The sequence below is a fragment of the Watersipora subatra genome, chromosome 8 (assembly GCF_963576615.1).
Source record: "Watersipora subatra chromosome 8, tzWatSuba1.1, whole genome shotgun sequence".
Taxonomy (NCBI): Eukaryota; Metazoa; Bryozoa; class Gymnolaemata; order Cheilostomatida; family Watersiporidae; genus Watersipora; species Watersipora subatra.
The window spans coordinates 44437730-44456726 of record NC_088715.1 but is presented as its reverse complement, the minus strand read 5'-3'; the positions used below and the strand labels follow the sequence as shown (position 1 = coordinate 44456726).

The following is an 18997-nucleotide window of genomic DNA, read 5'->3' as shown; positions in this document are numbered from 1 at the left end:
TCCATCAACCTACCAACAAACGAGTTGTATCATTTTTTTGGCGATACCGTCCTAGTAAAATGCTTATTAAAATGAGGGGGAATATAAGAGATTTTTAAAAACGATTAAAATGGATGTAAAATTTCTGGTCTAACGCCTTGTGGTATAGAATTAATTTGATTGGTTTACGATGTTTCTAAAAGACAACATTTGTAAACAGAACTATGGGGATGCAAATATTTTGGTCGTTACGATTTCTGAAATCCTAGCAACGCCGGAATATCGGCTGTCAGGGTTCAAAGGTTAAACTGCCAAATAGTGCATAAACTATTTACAAATGACATCTATAATTGACACACGTTGGTTTTGCATTTATGTTCTTTAAAGACCAGAGCTTTATAGAAGAACGAAAAATTTTCCACAAGGACAGTAGAACTTCCTCAATTAATGTAAAACTATTGAATTTTCTAAGGTAGTGCTAATGATCGCATGTAACAATGCTGAAATTTGTAAATTGATGCTAGTGTACATATGCCTATGGAACGACTGAATTTATAGGTAGAGTTATAGTAAATCAAGCAGAAATAAGCTTTTGCTAATGAATATTGAAGGTTTACTTAGCCATCAGCATACCTTGACGGACATATCAGGCTTTTCAGGAGATTTGTCTTTTTCTTCTGTAATGAAAGAAGTATTACAACTAGCCCAATGAGTTTAGAGTGCGGGTCAAGAGTATACACATACTCTAATTATCACATTCCGATGCAATGAGATTAGCCTGAATCTTAAACAGATGTCGAGTTCTTACGTATGCATAACAGCAGTTTTGTACTGTATTAGTAAACAACTTAACCAATCACGATAATTAAGAGAAAAATGATCGATGCTCTGCTGCCTGCATTCATAGTTCAAGGATGGATGCAATCTTCAAAATCATTGAATCAAATAGAACCAAGGGCTTGTCAATATGGAATGTTCTAGAACTGTTAGAAATAGTGCATCTATTTCATTTTCACATGTTAAATCAATTCTTATTTGCTTTCCTATTCATACAGAAACACTAATAAATTACAATATGTAAATAATGGAAGTGCATAGCAATTCTACAAAAAAGTAATCACAAAATTTGACACGACTGGCAAAATAAAATGTGAAATGAACAGCCTTTTCCAAAAAGTTATGTTTGGCAAATTTTACTGTCTTATCGAGTCTTCAAAGTTTTAATGAAACCAATGGTGATTCAAAATTACGCTTAACAACATTCAAGTAATTGGAAAAAAGCAAAAGCATCAAGAAACGACACAAAAAAATTATTCAAGAATCTACATTATTTGATTTCAAATTTTGTAATGTAGTAACTACGTAGATGCACTTGGAGTGCATTCAGATTTCTTAAGCCTAGTTGAAAGCAGAGACATGGCAGGAATATAAGCGGAAGCATGGATACGTACAAGTAAACGATGTGTCCAAGATATTCATGTATACGAGTTCAAATTCCAAATTATGTGATCCTTTTTCCCAACCTCCAATTGGGGCTTACGACAGCTGCTCATATACGGATTTTATTATGGGAAATATTTTAGCATTTTTAGATAAGATAACCAAATGCTTGCATTGTAATAAACATATTCGGTGGACTTTAAAAATGTTTCTTTGGATTCATTGTAAGGCTCTAATGAACTGTTTCCCTCCTCTATAATAATTGCTAAAAGAGTCATATAGAGTAAGTTTATGACAAACCATAGGGTCATAAATGCTTATCGTGTAGCTGTTCTCGGTTGATATTTGTTTGAAGTTATGTCATGCAAACCCCTATCCCATATGTGTAGGGATTGAAAAAGCCCTCTTAAAGCTATGACATGGCAGTTTCACAACATCCAGCAACAAATTTTTCATGTATCTTGAATCACCTCAAACCAAATTTAGATTTGTCGCTGTTGATCCGTTCTTTACGCGATGACACACTGATGTGGCTGATGAGAAATTCTTCTAGCAGCTTATACCAGTTTATTAAATTGTAAATAGAGTAATCCCTCCTATCTCACAGCGTCAACTCGTGTGGCTTTCCTGTTTGGTGGCGTTCATTCGAATACGTATAACTTTGTTAAATATGATCAATTGTCAGATTTGACGACGAAGTTGGTCATGAATTATACAATGTGGCAATTGAAGGCTACGCCCTCTTGTCATATTCACACACAGGTGACTTCCTTCTCACAAGAACCCGGTTACTCACAAGCACAAAGATTCAGAGTGAAGCAAAAGTGGACTCTCTGGCTTAAAATACCGAGACTGAAATTGAAACCTAAACCGAAAGTCAATATGGAAAACTTCAAATAATCTATTTTGTATTCATGAAACTAACACTTAATGCACAGAGCAGCTTGAAGGGTAGTGAATAGTCTATTAATAAAAAAGGCCCCCAGCAATGAGTTGGTTGATGCCAGTGATTTAAGTAGAACCTCTGCCAACAATAGCTCATGACCAGTTATCAAGTATTGAATGAAATGTGACCACCCAGCTTCCTCAATCTACAGAGCATCGTCAAAAGTGCTTTCCATTAATGTGCTATTCTCATGGTGATTGGCTCAAGAATATTTAGCAATGACTTTAACTCTTTGATTCTCGCGATATTCAAGCTTATCCATTTAGTTCTCGTTAATTTTTTGTGGATTTTAGTATCGTGTATATATATATATATATATATATATATATATATAACATGCTATAGAAAGACACCATATGTACAAGGGCTTGAACTTACGTGTACATGTATATCAGTTGCAAAGATTTAGTGAGCAGAACCATTCTGAAGAACTAACAAAATAATCGCTCACATTTAAAAAAGTAAGATTATATTTAGCAAAAATTCCCATTTTGTAGGTGAATCAGGAATACAAGACCCAGGAAACAGGATGGATTATGGTAGCACCAAAATGGCTTTATAACATTGCTTGTGCAGCTAAAATTAAAATACGTTTTTTGTAATATTCAAGAAGTTTGATAAAAACTTCTAAATTGAGTAGCCATAAATATTGAAGACTTGGAACATAACACTGATCAAACAATATGTGCATACAAGATTAGAAATAATTTGAGCCATTTGGTAGCTAAATTTTACAATTTTATGGTTTCTGCAAACCTAAGCGCATATGGGGGTAGGTCTATGCAAGTGAGTAACCTACTTGGCTTAGCAAACGAGGATGGAAGGAGACTGTCGCGTGGCTTGGTCAGTCTTGTGGGCCTAGCAGACACTGCGGCGGGTAGAGTCTTCCTTCTGTCTGGAATAGCGCTCTTCGTCGATGTATTTGATTTCACAGGTTTAGATTTTACTTTTAACAAACCACTGGATTCTTTTGTCCTGACACCAACTGCCTGGTCAAACTGAATTTGGGCCGACACAGCGTGAGGTGTAGGATCTGTGACCGAGGTCTCACAATCGCTAGTGATGGTTTGAGGGCTTTGATTGCATAATGAGTTTCCTTGCATGGTTAATTTGGTATCTGTAGTGTCAAGGGGCATCTCATCTGCAACAGAACAACATTATAGTAATCTGCTCCTACCAGACCAAGCGAGCAGTTAATAGCACTAAACCAAAGAAATATCGTGAAATCGAAATCAGATGAAGTGGTTTCTATCTGTAACAAGTTTGTTGCGCTAGAGCGCTGGGAGTGTTAGAGGTGTCTTATAGCCAAGGTGCAGGTAATAGCAATGAAGAAAACCAAAGTAATCAATCATCTATGGTAAACAAACCAAGTAAACAGAAGTGTTACAAATGATGACTGTTTACTAAAACAAAATTGAACTGGACCAAAGCAATTTCAGCCTGTTTAGTCTCACATGAACAAATACAGCAGCCACAGCCATAACGTATACCTCCAATAACATAAAATCAGGATAACCTAAAAAATTTATGCAAAGGTTTTGTTTTGTACTACATAAAAATTTCCATATAATGTAAAGTGTGAAGTAGAGGCAACTTCTCAAATTCGATTTAAATCGTTACATATATCTCAACGCACTTGTGAGAAAGAATAACATACATATAGCGTTATATCTATTATATACAACTTGTATGACATTTTAGTTCTTCGTGATAATTAATCAGATGTGTCAACAAAACAGAGAATAGGTAGCCGTGCAATTATTAATAAATACTTGAAGGAGATCAATTGTTGCAGGTGTTACAGCGTCGGTCTACCAATCTGAATGTTTGAGTAGGGAGTATCGTCAAAAGTTATCTTTTATCCCAACCTTAACCCCTGGATTAACGACAACAAATAAGTACACACAGCTCTTTTTATAGTAAAATATATTTTTATTTTGTTCCATTGTAGACAAATAAAATATTTGTTATTAGTTTTACCTTCCAAAATAGACTTTGCTGTCTAGAAAAAATGACCAAATCGTTGTAAATGAACGTCGAATATGTGCGTTCCCCATCAAGCTAAATTGTAAAAGTAGCACTTGCAACCATAGTTCATAAAACCAGTGAAATTGATTACAGAAAGAAAATAAGTTGTCTATAGCAATAAGTTGTCTATAGCAATAAGTTGTCTATAGCAATAAGTTGTCTATAGCAATAAGTTGTCTATAGCAATAAGTTGTCTATAGCAATAAGTTGTCTATAGCAATAAGTTGTCTATAGCAATAAGTTGTCTATAGCAATAAGTTGTCTATAGCAATAAGTTGTCTATGCAAACTAATAATATTACAGTTATGATACAGCCAACAAATTAAAAATTTAAGTTTAGTTTTTTCTTTTTGGACGGCCAAAGGGGTGAGTTTGGAAAAATCTGGGAACGGATTAGGTAATTTACACGTATTTTACTGTTTGTATAACCTAAAATCTTTACAATGTAAACATCCCTGGAATGGATTATTTACGTTGTAGGAGCATCTACTGTAGGTATAATTCTCAACTCTAATGTTGATTTTCCAAAATGGATGCTTTCAGTCAGCATGTTTCCATGACACGGATGATGTGATTTGAACTTATGAGCATGTTGCGTTATACGTGAATTAATGCAAATGCTCTGGTGAAAATATCACGATTTCTATGTCAGAGATCATAGCAGCGCATTTGGAACTGCTCAAATTTAAGAACGACTGAAATGTGGAAATTGTTTAAAACGGAACAGCTTGTGAGGAATTTGATTGCGCATCATTTGCCAGTCCTGTTTCCATCTTTTGCAAGCGTGGAAGATATAAACATTTGCGAGAAACAAGTCGATTGATTTGCGGATTTTTGTCTTCTCTATCATGGAGATGACGTAAACTTGCGAATTTACCACATCATGAAAACATAGTGAGTATCGCACTACAAAAAATGGCAAATCCTGCAGCTCATTGACTATTGCATATCAATGTCTATTTGAATGTCTACAAACTAACGGAGCTCAGGTTTGCTTCAATCATTTACCAATAAAAATCCAAACTAAATCGAAAACCAGGTAATGGCCCTTAAGCAGAGCCTCGCACAAATGCAAGCAGCAAACAAAAGACAATTTTTGTGGACTGATCTTTTGGAATATGCACACAGGTGAAACCAAAGCTGTTGATAGCGTGTGATCATTATTATGGATCATAGCATATGGAAACACGTTCAACCCACTTGCAGAAGTTTATACTGGGGAAAAAAATAACAATATGTGCCAAAGCAAAAAAATAAATGGCGTATTAAAACAAAGGTATTGGAACATAGTGTAGTAAGTACCTATACATCCTACTCACACTCATAAAGATGTGTTATTGTTACCACATTGATTTTTCTATATGAAACCAGCTTGGCATGTGTCACTGAGAATTGTTTTCTGGTATACAACAAGAGAAACTTTTTATGGTATACTCTTGGAGGGCCAGCCTTCTACCACAGGTTAGAATGGCTTATCTCACACAAAAAACTGATTTTATGTGGTTGGCATTGGGTAAGTCCGGTTGTAAGTGAGCATGCCTGGACTAAGATATCAGTCTCAAGTGTAGCCCTAGCTTTTATGAAGGCTGGAAATATCACTGCACAGGCCGGTTACGGCGGCGAGACAGACTCTGATGATCAGAAGGATACGGGTCTGCTTGACGTCAAAAATGCCCAGCTGTGTAAGTTGACACAGGTGTAAAGTTTGAAGTGGATAAAAAATGAAAGATAATGTGAACTTAGTTGCGAGCGTGCGCGCAACTGCGCATTACAACTGTACAAAGGTGTAGTATTTTTGTGCTAAAAGAAAGATCTGAGCATGTCATCAAAGTAGGTCAACTGTAAATGAGGAATTAATTAAAAAAGTGTGCGTATCCTATGTTGTATGTCGGTGCTCTAATTGAACAATGATTTTGTCTTTTTGTTATCCTATAACTGAACATTGTTGAGAGTTATTGTGAATTAGTTGAATAAACTTTGACTTATCCGACAAGTTTTATTCGGCGTATTGCACCTTTTAATCCGAAGTGTCTTATATGTGAACTTATAACTTGGTGCTTCTCATAGCTCGGCAAATACAGTAGTCTGATGAGTATAAATGGGAGTTATCTTCTATAAGTGGGCGTAACTACTCAATCAAGAACGCCAATAATACAATTTTAATATACAGCCAACCACGTATTCTACAAAGTAACCTAAAATAATTAAAATATCTACAAGAATCTCATCTCAAGCTTTTGGAAACGATCAGAACACGCGCATTTATTTACTATCAACAGCCCTGACCCAGCTTGGCCCAGAAGCAAGGGAAGACTGCCGCATATCTCTTAAAAATGCAATTAGAATCTATAATGCCTCAAATGTGCCCCAATCACATAATCCCCTTTGCGTAAGGGATATTAAGGCATCCATGTTACAGGGCACGTTTACTGAGAACTATGGGACACTTTGATAACTAGTCAGGAATGGGAAAAAAGAAGTTTGATAATTAAAAAAAATAAATGTAATTAAGACAAGTCAATACCATAGAAAACCAGCCGAGGCAAGTCGACAAGAAACATCTACCATTTAAAACACGAGTAAGTCAATGTCAACTACATGACCAGCTTCCTATCTACATGTAACGACAATATAAGATTTTGGTAAGTTTTGGCTTGGCCACGGAAGCGCTAGCAGTAACAGTCCTTACAACTATAATCATCTGACACATCAGGTTATAAAACTAATCCAACTCATGTTGAGAGAGCAAAGTAATGCTGATATTTTACCTACCTGTAATGAGGCTGTCAGTGGAGATGACCATGCTGTTCACTCCTTTACTGGTGCTTGACTCATCAACCGACATTTTCATCACTTCACTTCCTGTTGCATGAACATTTAGGTCGTCACTCGCATACGTTTCATTTGAAACATTTTCAAAACTTCTGCTGACGCCTTCATTGGGGCTAGTAGGTGATTGGAAAAAATCTGCACGACAACTGCTCAACAGCATGGAATCAGGATCACAGGCTATACATTGTGTCGAGTTCCCTTCAGTGGCTGAATGTTCGTGCTTTAGCACATTTTCTGGCAGTAAATCATCAAGGACACCATCCTGTCCGATAGTCTTTGAGTCATTCAATGCTGTTTCAAAAACTGGTTTTAGGACCTGTGTGTCTTTTAGCTGGGGCTCCACTGTCTGGGTTAAGTTGAGTACGGATTCAATAGGCTGCGATGAGTTGATAGCTGGTTCCAATGTTTGTGTCGAGTTTAGAGCTGGTGCCAACGTTTGTGTTGAGTTTAGAGCAGGTTCCAATGTTTGTGTCGAATTTAGAGCTGGTTCTAATGTTTGTGTCGAATTTAGAGCTGGTTTTAACGTTTGGGTCAAATTTAGAGCTGGTTTTAACGTTTGGGTCAAATTTAGAGCTGGTTCCAATGTGTGTGTAGAATTTAGAGCAGGTTCCAATGTTTGAGTTGAGTTTAGAGAAGGGTCAAGTGTTTGAGTTGAGTTAAGAGAAGGGTCAAGTGTATGTGTTGAGTTCTGCATGAACTCGGAGGTGTGGGTGGTGTGTAATGCCGGGTCCAAAGTTTGCGTGTCATTCAGTGTGAATCCGACAGACTGGGCAGCATGGCAGTGACCGTGTGACACAATAAAACTGTCATTTGATCTTTGCCGGACTAGATCAACTCTTTCACAAGCTGTAAGACAAATACCATTTAAGAATATATTACAAACAACTTGTAATGAGAACACTTAAGAGACCATATATCTTATAAGCTTCTTTAGACCACCATGTAAATCCTGAGACTCCTCAGCGCACTGAGTACTAAGTATTGATGGCAAATGTTAGTTAATTCACAAGTTACCAAAGAGTTATTTAAAGGTCGTGTAGATCGAACAATTTATGATCAGACTATATTAATCTCTTGTGATTAGAGTCTGCAAAATAAATGTGTTTGTTTGGTAGCGTTGTCGCAATGGGAGATTTAATTGGTCGCTGGTGTGGGTTCAGGCACCAGAATAATTTTTATTCGGCCCTGCTCAAACTAGATTGTAAAAAGAAGTCGTCGACCATGAAGGAATGATTTTAACAAGAAATCTGATTTATTAGGCTAAACATTATTTTCCATCCACTTTAATTAGCAAATCGATTTGGCTGCAGAAACTTTGCCTCAAGGTTTCCACAACACGCCAGAGGTTTATATACAGAAGGCGCTAGAGTTAACAAAAACATTCCTAGAGACATAACTTCCTAATATGCCTACTCAAAAGCTTACAGGTAAGTTCCCAGCAACTGAATACCTTCCGAATATCTGTAGTATTTACATGAAATATTGTATATAAACTACTGCTTTTCCGAAAACTGGACATCAAGGTTTGTCGCAACTCTCTTCCAATTTTTTAGCACACAGCAGAATTTCTTTGTTCAATGTGATACCTTTTAAGACAAAACAATAATCTTATTTTAAAGCACTTCCTAATTGTGTCCCTACTAACTGGCTAACATTTCTTCCTACAAGTATTAAAGTATGTAGTGTTACGCGCTGAGTTTCACGAGGTAGCAATATTTTTCAATAACCTGCGATTGCTGTTGATGTTTGAAGTCATCTGACCGCCAGGATGTTTCAAGTTTAAGATCGACAAAACTTGATTGCAGTTAAACACTCAGAAGAAAGACGTGCCGAAATGATGTCACTAGTTGCTATCGTCGCTATAGTTGATATCAGCTATTGTGTTCAAGTTGCAGTGCTACACGTCTGTGTTCTGCCAGTCTCTTCGCGACTAAAGATGTCATAATCGCACTTCCGTTTGATCTGAGCATTTTAACAACAATTGAGTTTCGCAGAATCTTATCTAGAGACATCCTGCCAGTCAGATCACCTCAAACCAAAAATTTCGCAAATGATAGAAAAATACCGATAATTTCAAATAAAATCTACTAAAATTATGTCCAAGTTCATATTTAATGATGGACTGACAACTTATAACAGCAGTCATCTGCCCAGTAAATATTCCTGGTGATAATTTTGTTTTTGCGAGTTTTTACTACTCAGTCTATTTATAAACTTATAAAATACTCGTTATAATGCCTTATGAGTTACGGTAAAAGCAATAACCTCGGTAGGTTAATTTGTGTCACATTCACGCTTTGGCTAGTCCGCAGCATTGACATAGATTGTGTTTATGATTTTCTAAAAAACCACCTCTGCTTCGCAGCCAAGAGCTTGTCTTGCAGGTGTTTTAAATACATGTAAAAACACACGGAACTTTTAAAAGACAATTTGATGAGATTTTACAAAAACACAGGCAGTCAGAACTGGACACTTGGTAAAAAACCGGACAGATTTAAAACCGAACAGATTTAAAACAGGACAGATTTGTAAAGTAAAAAAGCTGGTAAAATTCAAACCTCGTCGTCCACTTCACTGTGCGGAAACTTAGGAAATGCAAATATAAATAGAAAAATTATTGAACAACATTTAAAAAACTAATTTGGTTGAAAATTCAAGTCATGGACTTACTTGTGTCATTTATTGCCAATATACTGCTGGTGAACTTACTTGTGTCATTTATCGCCAATATACTGCTGGTGCCAGCGCTTGAGAAATCTGCAAGCTCACCTTCTGCAAATATAAATACTGACTGGGAATTGCCTAGAGATAAATTAATTTATCTGAAATTTAGATTACTTTCAAAGATAAACTCACACAAAATTTCAGGTGATTTCATCAAAAAGTATCGACACTTTTCTACCATTTGCGATTGTTTTCGATGTTTGAGGTGGTCCGATTGCCAAGATGTTTCAAGATTAAAATCGATAAAAGCGAAAGTGTGATTATGAGGTCTATAGTTGCAGAGACTGAAAGAATAGAGAGGCATAACGATGCAACTTGAACACAAGAGTCGATATCAACTATCTCAACGATGATGAGCGGTGATGTCATTTCACACGTATTTTGTTTCTGAGCATTTTAAGAGCAGTGAAGTTTTGCTGATTTTAATCTTGAAACATCTTCGCAGTCAGATCCCCTCAAACATCAAAAACAATCACAAAGGATAAAAAATACTGATACTTTCTGATATAATTTACTAAAATTTTGTGTAATTTCATTTTTGTACCATGATCATGCAATTCCGTCTGTCAACAAAATGCTATGCAGCTTTCATGCATAACCAGACTATATAACATGGTTTTCCTATAACAATATTATATGTATTGTAGAATAATTTGATATATGAACCAAGTCTGACAACTAATGGAATTTACGGGTTAGGCCGTTTATTAACCAATAATTCCATACACACTACTACAGGCATCACTGCCATCATAAGCATCACTCACCATCCTGGACCTGTTGCAAAGCTTCTAGGACTTTGGCAGCTTCTCTAGCCATCTCCTCTTCATCAAATGGCATAAAATCCACAAAGATTTCATGGCAGGGAGTGGACATGGTCTGAACTAAAATACAGATGAACTTTAATACTAAGCAGAGCAGCATTGTTTAAGAACATCTCAATTATTGTGACTATTATTTTATTATTAATTAATATTCTGCCTCTAAAACTGAACCAAACTAATGCTAGCCTTTCTAGCAACTCTTGCCAATCAAACAGTACATTTTACTGGAGACTGGTAATGCTTGGGTAACGTATGAAAATCGCATGACTGTAAAAGGGTGGCTGCAAACACGAGCAAAGTGCATCATTTTTTGCAGCCAACGGGTAGGCGAAAGATACATCGTTCAACAAAGCGTAACTGATCGTGGCACTGATGTTCTACATCAGTAAAATCAAGCCAATGTATTTTTTGAGGTGGGCTGAAATAGGTAATCCTAATGACCATAACATCGATTTTATTTTATTCATTTTAGAACAGAAAACTGAAATTGCGCAGCTTTATTCCTTGAGCATAAGTATGACAGTGCAAATAACAGTGAAATACTATTTTGATCACAGATTAATAGTGATATATACATGAATATTAACGGTGACATATATTGATAATAAATAAGCTCAATATACTTCAATAACGGTAATGGAAAATCCACAGAAATGTGACCAAAATGTGTATACCGCATTAGTAGAATTTTTTGAAACCATACTGGTTCTGGCACGCAGGCTGAGGACAGAAGTTCAAGGCTAATTTCAACAAATAGCATAGATCCGCATTCAAAATTTTCCTATGCAGAATGCTATGCGTATTTCAAATGGCATAACCGCTCATACCGCCTCAAAATTCGATGCATCTTGCGTAGCTTAATTGGTAAGATATTTACCTGGTGAACGGAAAGTTCCAAGATCAATTCCAGCACGAAGCGGATATTTCATTCCAACAATTTAATAGCTATAGCTGGACACACTGAAATACGGACAGACACAAACTTGGAGAATTATATGTATAGTTGTGCCTTCCATATACTTACCACTCCTTTGCCTGTACGCTTCGACAGTAGGTGTGCAGGCTGCAGATTCACTACTAATTCCAGTAGAAGGGGAGGATACAGAAACTCTTTTGGCGGCGTGAGTGCTCCTAGATATGCCTCCACCGATTGAAGTTCCTGGTGAATTTAATTTCTCACCTATTTGAGGATATAAAATAATTACAAATTACTACATCATAATATAGATTTAGAACAGTTTCTGCTCACTGTAAATAGCAAAGCCATCAGAGTTCCAGAGAAAATATGCAAAATAAATCTTCGATGTGAACTAAATATGTATCAAAAGGCCATACAGACTGATTTACTATTTAAATGGGAATGTCTTGAACTGCTGCAACTTTTCTTTAGCGTATTTAAATAAGACAGGCTTTAAATTTATTCAGCAGTCATACAATGAGATCTGTTGGCTAATAGCAGCCATTGATATGAAGGGATACAATGAGACTGATATGCCAAAGCGGCAAAGAAAATATGAAGCCATTGAAAAGAAAGGCTTTGCAATTATATTAAAACAGCTTGACAAGGAAGCATTAAGTCTAAACTGCCTTTCATCTCACAGCAGATAAATAGTTCCTGTAGTTTTCATTGCCGTTTGATAAGAAAACTACCTTAAAACTTTCTATTGAAATATTTACAAATTTATATTTTAGCTACCGTAAAGTCTTCATTTGAATGCAGTGGGGCTGTACTTTTCAACCCTTTCCTCAGAGTGGCGCTTTATTAAAGGTGGCAATCAAATAAAGGATGGCAATTTATTTTTCAATTACCATGTCAGAATATTGAGAAGATAAATTTAACCATTGCACAGGCAAATCGGCTGTTGCCTATATTTTTCACCTTCCTTCCCGAAGGTTGTTTTAGAACCTCCTTCAGGAAAGGAGGTCCTAGAACCCTGTAGAATCTCATTCAGGGTTCTACATTACCCCTTTTAAATGTAAGAAATTTGCTAAATTAAATATACTTTAAACTTGTCATAGAATAACACATAAATAAAACGCCACATAAATATGTACATATAAGCTGATACATATTTCTACCAATTGATATCAATTGCTTGCAGTTAACCTACGATGATCATATAGCTTGTGCTGCAATTTGCTGGAGCTTTCAAGTTTTTTATTCATAGTAAATTTGAGGGCATATTTTCATTTTATAACTTTATTTAACAAGGCTGCATAAAAGCTCATTGCACTCATTGATATGTTTGCTAGGGTTTGCAGCCAAAACTGGCTTTTCATGTGCAATAGACAAAGAGTTGCGAGCATTGATGCATGGTAAGCGAAGTTTAGTTTACCGCAATGATGTTAGCAAATAATATGTTATAAACCTACAAATTTCTAAGTTATGTAATAATAATAATCTATCAAATGATACAAAAATATATATTCAAGAGCAAGTGACATAAAAAACCATAATTATACAACAGAAACAAAAAATAACATTTTAAAACCAAAATTAACATGTTTAAAACAAAAATATTGACATTGTTTGTTTGACCAGTGGCGTTCCGATTGTAGTTTGTTTGGAGTCATTTCACATTCTTCTGGTTGTTTATTACCTTCCCATATATTCTGACCTCCACTGATTTTTTGCACAGCTAAGCTAGTCGATATTAGCATCCAAAAATTTTGTTGCAGAGCAAAACCTTTACGTGATGCCCATTCGAATACATGTGAACATTTAAATAAATAAAGAGAGACCGCATGTAATCAAAATAGCCTCAGAATTTTAAAATAAAAATACGTAGTAGCAGTTTCCATCGTGAATGCCAGAACGTGTTCCAAGGATCAAGACACGTTAAAAAAGGAACTACTATTAGCCTGATACACTTACTAATTATTGCTATGGTAATGCATTCAAAGTTTTAAGGGAAACCGTAAAAACTTAGAGTTGGAAAACGAACTTGGATACAAACAAAAACAACGAACGAATTAATTGTTATTGATGTAATTGAGTGATTATTTGTACCCTTTTGTGTTCTGTTTTTCTACTGATCACATTCTGTTATGGGTCCGTATTTTGTAAAGATCAAGGATGACAAATGGTGGCGGTCAATTACAAGTGGCACTCAAATAGAAGTGGCTTCCCCCCCTTCTTCCATAGTAGCGAGCAAATAGATGTGACGTTCCAATTAAGGCGACATTCAAATACAGGTTTTACAGTATGTAGTTATGCCTCTAAAATTTTACTAAAAAGAATCAATTTCTGACATAACAAAATTTTAGAGGTTATACAAATGAAAAACTAATTTTGTTAATAGACATAGTTTAAACCTAAGTCAAGTAGTGTAAATTATGTGAGGGATTTAGTGTTCGCTAAGCTACGAAGGCCTTAACCAGTCTAAACGCACCCTTGTACTGTTTATCGTAATGCGTAGCAGTCATCTATCGAACTTAAGAATCCATGGTTTTGCTGTCACTTACTTACTTTTCACAAAATTTCCCATGTGGAATACTGAACTGAGAGAAATTGGTCATAATGTCTCTTTCAAACGTCGTGAAAATGTTTCCGACAAATAGTATTTCGGGGTCTCCGTTATTTCGACATAGGTAGTGAACACACCGACAGCCAAATCTGAACTCGGGCAAAATTGTTGTTGAATTCATATGTTGAAATAAGATTCGTATGGCGAGGTAGAAAAATCAACATGTTGCATAAATTTGGTAAGGTAAAAAAATTGTATAACAAGGTAATCCTATCCTGAGGGTGCACTGTAGAGTTATTTATTTTAATGAGACCTACACCGTGACTGGTTGGCACTCACTAACAATATTGCTCTATGCTGTGGCAAGTCCTGTGTAAAGTATCAAGTGATATTCCCAGAAAAAAACTGTTCATTTTAACATATAACTTGTCAGACCTGCATACAGATAGGGACCTTCAAATTGAGTTTGGCAGCTGGCATGAAACTACGAATGTACAGACATGGTAGTATCTACTAGGCGATAGCTAATTTAATCCTATATTACTTAGGAGTTACAAATTACAGGAGTCTGGATACGACAGGATGTGCGAAAGTGACAGGATAGACCAGCCGCAAATGCGAAATCAATAAAAGCATAAAACTTACAGACAGAAAGGATGGCGGCTATTTGTCAGACAAAAGCAGCAAATGTATATGAGTGTGCAGGTCTTACTGAAACTACCTACAAAGGATTTTAATAAAGAGAAACAAAGGTGATGGGTGTTGAGAATTGTCCTACAGATAATACCTATACTAAGTTGTCTTACATCTATAACATAAGTTTTATAATAAATGATATTTCAAGCTTTTATACCTAGTTAAGTTTATAAAAATGTAAACCATAGTCGGTATGTCGAGGATAGTTTAATATGACCTCAAAGTCAGTAGTAAACTAGTCTTCAACAAAAACACACGCTGGAATTCTGATGATCGGCCAGGTAGCAAAGCCTCTCACAATTGCAAAACAGTTGAGAAAATTAAACAACCGACACCACATGTCTGGTGCATGTGTTTTAGTTGGATCTGAACCTCAGGACTACCATACAGCCAAACCTCAACTTCAGTTCTCCGAACATATAGTTTATTTAATATATATATGACTTAAAATTTGAGCAAGTATTTGTGTCGAGATAAAAAGCATTTCATTTAAACGACATCCAAAATTTTCAAAAACATTTTCACAGTAAAAAATTTTCTGAGTCACTTATTATTTTTTATCAAGCTACACATGTGAATAGCTTTCCTTTAGATTAAAATTATTAGTACATGATTGGTCTGGGTGGCCACTAGGCAATAAAAAGAATGTACTTTAATGAACAGCAGTACGCTAAACAATATCCCAGGTAGTTATACCTCCCTGAAAAAACATGGCTTTTTCTAGCTTGTTTATGACCTACAGTATGAAAATGACAAAATTACAAACAAGATACAAGATATATATCGTTGTATATTCATATCGTTATATATATATATATAATAGATAAGTAGTCAGGCCTACTGCTAACAGCACTCTACGCTCTAAAAAGTGCGGAGTGTTATAACTAACTAGAGTGTGGAATAGGTTAATTTTACTTATCTTTCTTCCAGATTGATATTTTATTCTGGGGTCACCCAAAACCAGTGACCCCAGAATAAAACATTAATCTGGAAGAAAGATAAGTAAAATTAACCTATTCCACACTCTAGTTATATATATATATATATATATATATATACATATATATTATCTTCTATATATAGTTATATAGACATATAAATATATATATTTATATATATACAGTTGAAGACCTCAACGGAAGAGCGATCAATGTCACATTTTCTCAAAATAATAGGTTTATTTTCCATTAGATAGTTTTGGCCACGAAGTTTAGTCTCTGTGACAAACTTAGCAAAAATGATCCAGGTCTAGGGATATCCCTACTTAAAATAAACTACCTCTTTGCAAAACTGATCAATGTCCTAGTTTTTAAACTTTAAAATGGCTATATCTCGTGTTTGAGCATTGTGATATTGATCGTTTTTCCGTTGAGGTCTTCAGATGTATATATATATATAAATAAATATATCGTTGTATATATATAGTTATATACAACTAGGCGATTTTCACGATAGAAATTGTTTGTGGCAGCTACATTGTTTCCAGCTTTGCACCTGTCAGGCCGGAATTCACCACGCGATGAGTGCCAAGCGTGAAACAGCGTTGTAGTTGCCACAAGAAGTTTTAGTCCTAATAACCGGCTGGTTTTAATATACTCAACTTGTAGGGTTCAAGGTTCTCTTTGTAATTTGATTTGAAACAACCCAAACATATAAATATCTATATGAATAGTGCGCTATAATGTACCGTTATAAGTTGATAATACAAGCTATATTATTTCAAATGCACTGTTTCAATATAAAATCTTAAAGTTCTAGTGAAGGCATTATGCAAGAGCAAGCGTGCAATGCCTATGGATAGATTTACAAGCATTTATGTAATGGAATATGATATTGATCCAAAACAGAGTTGAAAGACAGATGTACTACCTCATCCTAATTTTAATACTCGTGCTATAGTAAAGGTTCAAGCCCAGCCACATACGTACTATGGTAATGTTTGTCCAGAGGGATAGCAATTATCACATATTTTGAAACGAGGAACAACAACTGTGCGAGAGTCCGGAGACACAATAGTGAAGGTTCAAGCCCAGCCACATACTATGGCAAACCACAGCGGTAGCTCACTTGGTTATCATTAATCATGAAGATATCATGCTGGTGAGTCATCCAAGCATTCATCTATTTCTTTGATGTATTCTCTCAAGTCAAGCTTAAAGAATATTCAAGCCTAGTTCATTGTCTAATACTGATACACTATATGCTCATACTAGGTAACTAGGATGACGTGATCTCCTCAGTTTGAATATCTGTGTGAATGATTCAGCAAGCAAGTTGAAGGGAGAGCTATCTAATGGCTAACACATGACTGTTTCAGGACACCTGCATACAGTACAGTACATCATTTAAATCCTTAGATGATCATCCGGATGGAGCAAACATGCCGATGCGTTATACGCAACAGAAAATATTTAACTAATATGCTTCTGCTAACTAAATATTGGCCAATAAAAAAGGGACTAAAGCTCTAATGCTCTACAACCATTTTTACGTTTGATAGACAAGATTCTCACATGGCTGGTTTCGGGTCTGCGATAAAGTCTTAAAAACATAAAACATGCCCTGCCTTAGCATAATAAGCAAAAGTGTTGCCAACAAACGCGAAACAACACTCTATGCTGATACTAATGGAACCATGTGTTGCATATGTCGGCAGTATTATTAATGCTGACACCAATCATAGGCTGGTTCATTTTAGTAGCTATCCAGCTAAATAACTAACAAACAAAAATTAATATGCAGAAAAACAATTCTACGCAGGATGTGACGCTTACGCAATGAAAATAGTAAGGTTGACTAACATGCATTTTAACGCCTGGTTAACATCACCTGGTTAACATCGGTAGCTGTTCAACTATAAAAGAGCTATAAAACAAATAGGCATGTTTGATTAAGCTAAACATTGCAGTCTCTAGCATACATCGTCCACACGAATGGCAACCAGTGTAAGCCGAGTCTTACTTCAGACAAACACAGTCGTAAGGTCAATTGACAATTTTTAATAAGCGTTGGCATCGATTGTATCTTGTTTGTGTGAACAATTAATCTGCCATTATAAGTCTGTTCGTAACGAATCAGTCTTTGCCTAATGTCATCAAGTCATTGGTCAGCTGGTCCAAACAACATCAAGCAATTAACTATATGCAGCATTAAATGACCTTAGTTATATGTGAACTCGTGGCCAAGTACGGCATATCTTGTTATAAGAAATATCCCAGTTATAAGAAAAATGATCCTTAAATTGGTCTGAGATATGGTGATTTCACTTAACAGGATGGAGTTATCAGATTGTTTCTCTGAACATGGCCAAACAGGACGTTGAGAAAAAATAGCGAAATTAGTAGAGAAACTAGTAGAAATGGTTGTAATCAGAAGTGATCATAAAATAATACTAATATCATGGAATATGTGAAACGTAGTAGAAAGCGAACTTTCTCTGCTAGTGGTCGTTCGAATGTTAGAAATGGCTCAGAGCAGACTAGCTACTCTACTGGAACTTTAAGGGAACAGATGTTTAGCCAGTGACAACACAATGCTTTAGTAGATAACAGGGTTGGAAAAAACACGGTTTTTTTTATGAAAAAAACGAAAAAAAAACAGGTTTTTTGGTTTAAACCAGTTTTTATGGTTTAAACCGGTTTTTGCAATTGTAGGTCTAATTAACATCACTTACTATAGCTGCATGATTGAGTATTGAACATACATATGTGGAATCATCTGTTAAAGATGGTACTGTGGGAGTTGTTATGGGAAAAAAGAGAAAAAACATGGAAATTTCAGAATGAGTATAAATCAAACGTGATCATGTAATACAGAGCAGAAATCTTATCACATGAGGTGAATATTTTACATACAGCTCTATGTATAAGTAGGAACTTTAATCCCAGTGATTAGTCGTGTGATAGTGTAGAGCAGAGCATAATGCATTGTGAGTGTTTGGAGCAGTGGCAGATGACTCAACTTCTATCACCTGAATATTAGCATCACTGTCTAAATTTGTGTTTTCAGCTTGACATTTTGCTATGGGAGCTTTAAGCCTATCTGCGTGACCTCGCGTTACG

The 18997-nt window shown here is 35.7% G+C and overlaps 1 protein-coding gene across 4 annotated transcripts in view; it reads right to left on the bottom strand.

Annotated features, from left to right (window-relative positions):
* The window catches only part of LOC137401551 (CAP-Gly domain-containing linker protein 1 homolog), a 48260-nt gene extending 37443 nt beyond the window's left edge, over window positions 1-10817 (bottom strand). For all 4 annotated transcript variants that reach the window (XM_068087965.1, XM_068087967.1, XM_068087966.1 and 1 more), the window contains exons 1-5: window positions 10717-10817; window positions 9935-9997; window positions 7166-8071; window positions 3165-3506; window positions 613-656 (exon numbers count right to left, since the gene is read on the bottom strand). In XM_068087965.1, coding sequence (XP_067944066.1) covers window positions 613-656; window positions 3165-3506; window positions 7166-8071; window positions 9935-9997; window positions 10717-10789 — 1428 coding nt within the window. In that variant the 5' untranslated portion in view covers window positions 10790-10817. The remainder of the gene's footprint in view (window positions 1-612; window positions 657-3164; window positions 3507-7165; window positions 8072-9934; window positions 9998-10716) is intronic.
* Window positions 10818-18997: the final 8180 nt, after the last annotated feature.